The sequence below is a fragment of the Cydia pomonella genome, chromosome 19 (assembly GCF_033807575.1).
Source record: "Cydia pomonella isolate Wapato2018A chromosome 19, ilCydPomo1, whole genome shotgun sequence".
Taxonomy (NCBI): Eukaryota; Metazoa; Arthropoda; class Insecta; order Lepidoptera; family Tortricidae; genus Cydia; species Cydia pomonella.
Genome location: NC_084721.1, coordinates 6,673,710 through 6,684,300, shown reverse-complemented (window position 1 = coordinate 6,684,300; position 10,591 = coordinate 6,673,710). Strand labels below are relative to the sequence as shown.

At 41.2% G+C, this 10,591-nt stretch overlaps 1 protein-coding gene across 1 annotated transcript in view; it reads right to left on the bottom strand.

Annotated features, from left to right (window-relative positions):
- Positions 1-6,781: 6,781 nt before the first annotated feature.
- Positions 6,782-10,591, bottom strand: part of LOC133528534 (claspin-like) — a 39,376-nt gene continuing 35,566 nt past the window's right edge. The window contains exons 20-21 of the mRNA XM_061865933.1: positions 8,644-10,168; positions 6,782-8,208 (exon numbers count right to left, since the gene is read on the bottom strand). Coding sequence (XP_061721917.1) covers positions 8,654-10,168 — 1,515 coding nt within the window. The 3' untranslated portion in view covers positions 6,782-8,208; positions 8,644-8,653. The remainder of the gene's footprint in view (positions 8,209-8,643; positions 10,169-10,591) is intronic.

Here is a 10,591-nt window from a genome sequence, read left to right as displayed (position 1 = left end):
ACGGCATCGTATCCGTTAAGCTTTGCGTGGTTATCATCATCGTTTAATCTTGAGTTTATAATAATAGTAGGAACTACTACCTAAATAGATAAAGGAAGGGATATATTAGTTTCATTTCATTTCATTTTCATTTATTTATTTCTTTAACAATAATATATTGTGTTAGAAAACTTACGAACTAATTACATACTTATAATTTAATTAAACTAAGTAGTGAGTGGACATGTCAGCAAATAAATGAATTTTCTATGATTAAATTAAACAATTACTTCATAAGTGAAATGTAAAAATGAAATAAAATAATGTCAAAATAAAATAATAAGTTAAAAATTCAAAATTTGTAGTAATTACAATTAAATAAATATTTGAGTAGTAAGTATGATTTACCGCTACCGAGCGCCATCTGGTGTAAAACTGCTTCTTATTGTTCAAGGTGTCTATACTTATATCTATTTTTTCTAGCTAGGTAATTCATTGTTTTTCTGTTAAAAAAAAATTAGTGACTGGATATTCTATGCTAGCTACTCTATATAAAAATTAACTATCATAGGTACTGTGCCTAGTAGGTATTTTTCTAATACAGAAACCCTAAAATATACTGAATGGAACCCAAGACGCAGAAGAGAGGCCCGTCTGACTGTCTCAAGGATATCGATTGTATTGTAGTTGTAACTAGAAAATTGGCACTGTGTAAATGTAAACAAGCATACGACCCGCCTAATAGTAAGCGGTCACTGTAGTCTATATGTTTGTGTATGTTTATTGTTTATTATGAATTGTTAGCAAGCCAGAGTGTGAATCTCAGCCAGTAAATTCCACCACCAGCGCGCTTGCGTAACGTCTTACCTTGTCTAGAAATTATAAGCAGCGCACCAAGCGGCAACTATTAGAAACTAATATAGTGCCTGTAGAATTGTTCGCTTGCTCAGCACAAAAAATGTAATAGGTTAAATAGGTACACATTCAGATATGTTTTAACATTGTCCTTCCCTAAGGTTAAGTATGACACGTTATAAAGGTATGAAGATATGTCTCTTTCGCTAGACTGCCTTATAATTACTGCTGGGTGCCGGCCCGAACAGTTGAGTGATATACCGCTAGCTATAGAGCGCTTTTAAATAATTTACTATTTTCTGAAATTTCAAGTTCGTGGAAGGTACACCATACATAATAATTTAAGACCTTGGCCGAAATTTATGTGTTCTATCTCTTTAACGCTCGAATAATCAAGCGAGATAGAGAGGCAGAATAACGAAATTTCGATTTTCGTTGTTCGCGGTTGCCTTCAGAGACACTTCATAAGTGTTAGAGGTTATAAGTAAATTGTATTCCCAAAAAAGTTCTAGGCGTGCGAGCTACCAAACGGTTATTACATTGCGTGTTTCGTGATGCTTTCGTGTACAGAATAGGCTCCCACTAGCGCGCGCTGGTTCACGCCCGGTGCGTTCCGTTCCTCGACCGCAATGTCGAGCCGAGGCGCGTTCCAAATGCTAAGCATAAGTGGCTTATGTGGACCAATGTAGAGAACTATTTATGATTTGTAAGGTCTCTAGTTCGAGGGTTAAACTGGTCATTGTTGATGGTAACGTCCGCTCGCGTTACCAATGGGAATACAGCCTTTTGTGTATTGGTTAAGACGGCTCCAGACTTTTGGTGCGTGATTCGCTCGCTAGTCGCGAAGTAATATACCTTGGCAGAGAAGTCTCGCACATTTTTCACTCGCATTAGCGATTTGTTCAACGAATAGATAGGACGAATATTGGTTCGTGGTTTGTTTTCGTCTGCGTTTCACGCACCAGTCTGGAGCGGACTTTACCTCCACCGACGTCACCTCGTTAGTCGAATATTCAGATGAAGCTGTGCGCGACCCTATACATAGGACATAGGTAGAATTACGGATCTCGGGGTCACGATACAGTGGCTGGCCGAGTAGCTTGTTTTAGCAACAGCAATGCTAATGATATATTATACCTACTGAAGGATTTTAGCTGGCTTGCCGGAGAACAGCACCCTCAATTATCAATCACCTCGTAATTCGAAGGCACCAGCAAGGCCAACCGAACCAGTGTAAAACTTATTTCCCAATAGAGCCAAACAGCTGAAGCTAGCGCCGAGGTTCCTCTCGAATAACGCGTTAATTCCTTATGAGGCCCGTGAAGTATTTTACAGATTGCGCCAGCATAGGTTTTACTTGTCAACCTATGAAAAGTTATTCTTGTTGTTTTTTTTTCCAGCATTTTTATGGCGAAGCCCGTTTAGATGACCCCATGTAAATCCTATGCTGGAGCTGGCGCCATTTATAAAAAACCTTTGTCAATTGCCAACCCCATTCGTTTCGTTGTTTTCTCTTATGTCCCCTTACATGTGATGGAGACGAGTTTTCTATAATATCATACTTAGTGGTGTTTTTAATTTGTCTTATATTCATTAACCTCTTGTCTGTGATAAGGCCGAATTTATTCGTTGTTTGCATTTTTTTACTCTATAGGGACCGTGCGCGTTGGAGGGTCTGCCATCTTGTGGCCTGAATCGTAAACATAAACATGTACATTGACACTTCACGCCAAAGCAAGTGCTGTTATTTACCGTTCTCGAAAGTTTTCTTGTGTATAGTAGGTTCTGCCATCTTGTGGGCTACATTGGAAGCATAAACTTCACATTTACACCTCGCGCCAAAAATCTGACGACTCCGTGCTGCCCCCTACAGTTTAAGCACGCTTCCTATACAGCACAACCGAGATTTGAACTAGAGAAATATAGAATATAAGAAGTAAGCATAGTGTGCTCACTAATATAGAGTAGCAGTATTGATAATTCCGCTACTCGATGCTAGATGTCAACTACGAAAATAATAAGCGTTTTGGTACCAAAACTGATGTATGGAGTGAGCACTCTATGCTTACTTCTTATTTCTCTATGCTACCACACACATAGGTAACAGTGCCAATTACATCAACATTTTATCAGGCCTGATATCAGGCCCTAACAAGAGTATTTTTCCGTTTCACCAAATATCAGCACCTCGTTAACAATATTAGAAATGTAAAAAATACTTTGTCTCTAATTGCCAAAAATGTTATATGTTTGATATTTTTTTCATATGATCATATGAACCATTATATGGTGTTTTTATTACACGTCAAGATTAAATTGGATTACATTAGAGTTGCCTGAGGCATCGTCCCCAGAACGCTTGCTGAAACGCTTGAACCATTATGAAAAAAATATCGAACAGAACATTTTTGGCAATTAGAGACAAAGTATTTTTTACATTTCAATTATTGTTAACGATGTGAGGATATTCCGTGAAACGGAAAACGATTATCACTCCCGACACCGGGACTGATTTTGGTTAACAAATCAAAATAATCTGGAGGTCTCGTTAGACTGGTTTAGCGACTCGCCTCGCTCGCAGTCGTGAAATAACGAATGCGCGACGTGAATACCTTTTGTTCGTAACCTCCACATCACCTCGCCTCGCCTCGCTCCACGAAACTACCTACTTGCGTCGCCAAATTTACTTCGTTGGTTAAGGAGGACAAATCATCCGACTGACAAAGAGGGAAGTGTAATATACTGGTTTTCAATTGTGTATAGCGTACGTACATGTATGTCGTTTGATATTTACCAGTCGCTTTTCGGTGAAGGAAAACAATGTGAGGAAACCGGACTAATCCCAATAAGGCCTAGTTTACCCTCTGGGTTGGAAGGTCAGATGGCAGTAGCTTTCGTAAAACTAGTGCCTACGCCAATTCTGGGGATTAGTTGTCAAGCGGACCCTAGGCTCCCATGAGCCGTGGCAAAATGGGACCGGGACAATGCGAGGAAGATGATGATGATGATAGGCCGTACAGATTAAATTGGTAATGCCCAGTAGTGGGACTAATAGAAAAACATATTGTATACATTAAAGTAAGGACGCTAAGCACGAAGAATTTCGTACATTGACGCGCCATTTCCTATCTTTATTACACGCGCGTTATATTTCTGTCTCGACCATGATGCCGGAGGTGGTCAGCGAATGCCAGTGCAAGCGGGACAGCTATATAATTAGGTATGCGTGTGTGGTAGAGGTAGGAAATTGCGGGTCAACTGTTCCCAACGTAACCTATGAAGTTAAGGCTCATGGAGTAATATCTTAAGTCTGTGGTCATCGTTCCAGGGAAAATATTAATAACGCTATCCAGTAATTATGCCGTCAGCATTATCTGGCAGACGATTTATAACGTTAGCTAATCAAAACAAACCAATATTTTTGAGAATCTGGGGGTTCTTGAGGGTCTTTGTCCTTGCTAATGTGAGGACATAGCACGAAGCGCTAACGCCATAAAGCTGTTAGCAAAACAAAAACTACGCTTCTGGAGTGATTATCCCAGAAAAAAATCTTAAATCGATTCAGGATTTCTAGAACGCGAAACAGCGCCATCTAGTACGCACTGTGGTAACTAATTAAAAACTACGAGCCAGGAGTCATTAATCATTATCCCAAGAAAAAATTAATAGCGCGATTCAGAATTTCCAGAACACAAGAATAACGCCATCTAGTATGCAATTTGGAAAGTAAACAAAAACTACGAGGTAAGAAAAATCTTAGTTGAGTCAGTCCAAGATAAGTTGGCAGGGATTTTGATAGACAGTGCGAGTGTTAAGTAAACGTCATAATTTCATAGAAGTTTGACGTTTAAAATAACCCATGCACCGTCTGCGATATCAAAATCACTGCCAACTTATCTTGGTTTAACTCTAGCACGATTCCATTAATCTAGTATTAAGTATGGATTGGGCGAGAGGGGCGGGGGGAACTGACGGAACGGGATAGTCTTATATTATATATCTTTCAGTAGGAGTAGCAGAGAAAGCGTTTTTATTGTTTGTCCTTGTCTCAGTCTCACATTTTTTATTCCTCACAGTAATTAGACGTTAAATTACGTGTTTTTAATTTTGTCGCATTACGTAGGTATGTTCTGTCCCCCACGGGCGCACGCGGTAAGGCGCATCTACAGGATCTATCATCTATGCACGGTAGAATTTTTTGAACACGGTAGTACCATCTAGCATGCAATTTGGAAACTAAACAAAAAAACTACTAATCTGCCCACGTAGCAACGTACAATCGTTCACGCTCCGTGGCGAACGAAACGCAACTGTCACAGTCGCACTAATAAAGAAGAGTGATAGAGAGACATGACTACGATACGCTACGGAGCGTTAACGATTGTACGTTGCCTACGCAGCCAGGGGGTCCTAGGAAAAATATTGCAATGAACAAAAACTGCAACAGTTTCTTACCCGACCACGACCCTCTAGGTTAGAATTTTTTTGTGCCATCAAGTGCCATACTCTACTACACGAAACGGGTTATTCCCACTAGTTACCACCAAGTTGTTACCAGTGGTAACTACTGGGAATTTTTTCCCACCGTTTACGTAACTACTGGGGGAAAAAAATCCCACTAGTTACCACCAAAATTTGGTTAGCGTTCAATACTAATAAAAACAGTATAGATATAAAGTGCTTTAATCAATAATTAATGACAAGTTAATTAGTTATTCGTTTAATTACAAGTCTATTGCTGTTCAGTAACCTGCCTTATGTGATTAAAAAAATCGGTCTCTGACTGATTTGTTTGTTCGTATAATTTTGATGTTATTTATTGAAAGGGACTTCATTGTTGATGGCACTTACGCCATTATCAACGATGCTCCTATAGAAATACAAGGCTGCGCTACGCAGAACGGCGTAAGCGCCCTTGACAAAAGATCCAGGTTTCATAGGTAACGTCACAATTAATTCAATTTACAATTAATAACATAAATGCTCTCATGCTCTTGAGGTTTAGGTCAGACAGAAAAACGAAAAATGCTTATGCTGTACCCGAATGATGGAAAATTAACTTATCTGGTCTGAACTAAACGATTTTTTAATTATTTTAACCCAACTTCTGCTTGTGACTAACACCGCCCAAAACCGACCCCGACATAGATTTCCGTAATATCAAAATTATGACCTTTTACATTTGTAACAATCAACTTCGGATACAGAAAAGATTGTCTTAACTATAAAGACCCCTGCATTAACACATGCCTAGGATGGTATTTCACCAGTCTGATTTCTTGGTCCAATGATTATTTGCATCTCACATTTTTCCCTTTGAACGCTTTATATCATAAACACAAACATCACTCAAACGCCGAGCAAGTGTGAAGTGTGAAAAGGTTACTTTGACAGCGTCCGCCATAACACCTATAGGGAGCGTGCATGAACTGTAGGAGGCAGCACAGGAGCCGTCAGATTTTTGGCGCGAGGCGTAAATGTGATGTTTATTGTTCCAATGTAGCCCACAAGATGGCAGAACCTACTATGCACAAGAAAACACGTGACGTGTAAATTTACATGTTTATTGTTCCGATTCAGGCCAAAAGATGGCAGACCCTCCAACGCGCACGGTCCCTATAGTTGTTCTTGGCGCTGTGGGCACGACTAGTAACGACGCCTTTAGACGTTCTTTGCGTTCAAAAGGTTAATGAGATGCAACGAAATTGGACAGGTGGAACACCATCCTAAAACAAGTGTAGCATACGCTGTACACCTGTACATACCTTTTTTTATTGTTTTTAAGGACCTTTATACATTGTACATATCGGCCCTATCATATTTGCTTGTATGCAATAACCTTACTGTTCATCAGATTAATATCGTAGTACAATATCGCATTAGCAGTTTGCATCAGCTGTACCCAAATTATAAATAAATAAAGGGCAGTTGTGAAATAAAATACACGTTTAAAAATTCTACTTCCATTATATTTCAACGTCATAATGCAATCGTGACAATTAAATTATTTCAATTGCGTTCAAAACCTGTCCATTTTCGACGTAGAAAATGTATGAACTAGATATAGTATGTTTTCTTATTATTAATCGTAAGGAGCTTATCTTACAGACGTGATCTAGAGCCTACGCGCGGATAGTTTCCATCTTTATCTATACAACTGGTCGGAAAAATGCAAGTTCTATAGAACTACTGCGAAGTATTGTCTGGGCTAGATATATGTGTCAACAAAAAGGCGCAAAATTAAAAAAGATAGTGATAGTTGTAGTTATACCTTGATTTCGTTTTTCCTTTTTCGCCTTCTTAGTGCCACAAAAGCCTAGGTAGACTAACATTCGCCGGGCGCGTCTCCTCGCGTAGGCTATAGACCACGTCTGTCTCAAGAATGGCTAAATGGTATTATAAACTTAATTAAATTATTACAAAATCAGTCTAGACCAAAAGGATCGTTTTTCATTTTAAGTTGGTTTATAAAATTGTTTCCGCACGGCATTCTAACAAGACAGCCTTAAAGCTAAAGAAATTCCATTTAAAGCTAAATAAACCATAAAAAAAACTTATTTATAGACCGACGAACGAGCAATTTATATTTAAATAATAAGTTTGCACCATGGCAGAAAGTCGTTGAAATAAAACATTTAAATTAGAGCTTAAAATAAGTAGGAAACAAAAACCAACCACACTAACACAGCCTCCAAATCACAAGCACCACTCTCCATTCTATCTTTCTATCTATCACAGTACAATTTTATAATCCAACTTCAAATGAAACTATACAATTAGTTTGGCAGTGGATGAAATTTAGGAAATTCAATATGTATGACTTAAGAATCACAATACAATTAATACTTATTTAATAGTTACCTTAGTCACATACGAGAAACGGAGGCGGTCGGTGCCTTCTGCTCGGATATCAACACATCACAATTAGAAACAGCGTATGAAGGAATGTGCAAGCGAACGAAACACTCGGACATGCTTAATGAAACATCGTCGTGGTTTAAGGGTTTGTTTGGCACCACCAGGACACAAATGTGCGTTGTATATAAATTAATTTCTAATGAGATTCAGTCAAAAAGGAAATGTAAGCTAAGCATATCTGAGTATTCTGTATTTCTTATATCAATAATGACATTTTCATATACCAAAAACGTGTCGTCGCTTTAAAAAAACGCCTAAAATGATTGTGTGCGCGTAGTTTGGTTAAATTAGTTCCCACGGGCAACAGGCACAGGCCGCCGTCGCTTAGTACACATAAAATTTTAATACACGTATAAACTAGGAAGTGATGCCGTTCAGCGTGGAAGCAACCTCAGTCTTGTCATTCCGATGTGGACCATACACTTTACGAAGTTCTGCAAATACGCTCTCCATCCTCTGGAAATATAAAATGTCCTTAGTTATTGTTTGACAAGTTTTCATTTTGTTGCAGGGATTAAAAATTGATTATCAAGATACGTGGGTTGATGGAAACAACAATAAATCACATTTTTATACTGTCAGTGGTAAAACTGTCAAACAAGCATTCGGCAAACCTGATGGTAAGCAGTCTCCGTAGCTTATGGACGCCTGCAACTCCAGAGGTTACATGATTGAAACAAAATTATTTCATGTAGATTTTTATCTGTCAAATAAATGAAAGCGGCAGAAAGTTTCCACGCTCGCTAAGCTAAAGCAAACCTCCGGGACGCACTCATACGCTAAAATGAGACAGGTGTGGCTCGTTCATTCGTGTCGAGCGTACAAAGAAATGCAATAGACTATCAGTTGTTTTCGAAAAAGTGAGGTAAAAGCAGAATAGTGTGTACATACCGTGTCAGCTTTATGCTTCCGTAGGCTGTTCGACGGCGGCGGCGGGCTCGGCGGGCGGCGCGGCCTTGAGCCTGCGCTCGGCGGGCTCGCCCTGCCCCTGCTGCCCCTGCTGCCCCTGCTGCCCCTGCTCGGCGTCCATGGAGTCGCCGTTGGCCTCGCTTTCTCCGTTCTCTGTCGCTTTACCATTCACGACTGGAAGTCTAGAGCTGGCGTCTTCGGAGTCTCCGTTCACTTTTGGCGTGTCTCCGTTTGTCGCTTTGCCGTTCATTTGTGGTTCACTAGTTTCGTCCGGTTTGCTCGGTTCTTCCGGTTTGCTAGTTTCGTCCGGTTTGCTAGTTTTATCCGGTTGGCTCGTTTCGTCCGGTTTGCTCGTTTCGTTTTCCTTTTGTTCGGCTGGCGTACTGTCGGCGGGCTGGGCTTCAGCGGCTGAGCTTTCGACCGGTTTTTCCTCGACGGGCTTACTCTCTTCGATAGTTTCAGGCTCTGTTTTGTTTTCTTCAACTTTGCTCTCTTCGACAGTTTTCTCTGGCGATTCCTCCGTTTCGGTCACCTTTACAATCTCCTCTGCCTCTTTGCTTCCTGTCGCAGATCCGGATTCCACGATCTCTTTATGTTCTACCTGTGTTTCTGCGCATCTCACGTCTGGTTTTACTTCTGTCGCGACTTCCACCGAACTACTCTCCTCTTTCTTGTCCGATTCTACAATTTTGTCCGCAGTTTTATCCACGACTCCATTAGCCTGTTTGACATCTGCCTCATCCTTGACACCATTTTCTGCTTTAGTCTCACTATCCTCGCCGGCCGCCGTATTCAAAATCTCGTTTTGTTTCATCTCTAGCTCCAACTCGGTATCTAGTATTCTATCGACAATATCATTCGTATCTGTATTTTCAGTCTCCATAGTTTCCTCGGCGATGGGGTTCAGGAGGGGTTTAACGGGGATGCTATCTAAGTTCGTGACGTCCTGCACCTTGGAGAGTATCTCGTCGCACTCCTTGTCGAGCACCTCGCCGACGTTCTGGAGCACCTCCATGTCCTCGGCGGCGGGCGGCTCCTCCACGACGGGCACGAGGTCGTCGGCCGCGTCGGCGAGCACCTCCTTGTCGAGGGGGACCTCCTCGATAACCGTGGAGGCGGGAGGGGTCTCCTCGGCGACGGGAGCGGCCTCCCCGTTGTCCATCTCCACGTCTTCCTTTGGTTTCGCATCGGTTTCGCCATTTTCAGGTTTGGCGGCCTCATCAGTCTGTTTCTCTTCAGTCTTGCTCTCCTCCTCCACCACGGGTTCGACGTCGAGCATGGGGGCGTCGACGGGCTCGCTGGAGTCGGTGATCTCCTCGATGGCGGTGACCACCTTGACGGGCTCGTCAGTGGCGGGTGCGTCGGCTGCGGGAGCCTCGACGTCCATCTTCTCTCCGGCGTCCGGTGCGTCGGGTGCGACGGCCGCGGTGGCCGCCTCGGCGGTCTCCTTTACGTCTTTCTCAGCGTCAGTCTTGGGTACTTTGGCGGGCATCTTTTCTTCCTCCTCCTGAAAAAAATTGTAATTATGATTTAACCTCTCGTGTGCCGCGATTATTTCTTACTAATAATTTCTTCGTACGCGGATCCACAGATACAAGAACCTGGGAACCTCTGTGCAATACATACTTAAATTATCTTGATACAGCTATTACGGAAAATGTGTACTTGCATGCTTAGAAAACAAATTAGTAACCATAAAAACATTAGACGATAACCATTCACCATACTACTTATGCGACACAAAACACTACAAATTTCAGCAATACCAAACTTACATATTCTAAAAATGTGTCCATTGCACTGGCATTATCAACATCAAATGGTAAAAGATATAAAGTACTGAACTTTTTTTATATAAGCTACCAACACCACATGTTTGTCAAGTCAACACCAATGAGATTGCACCAAAATTTCAATTCTAAAAACTACA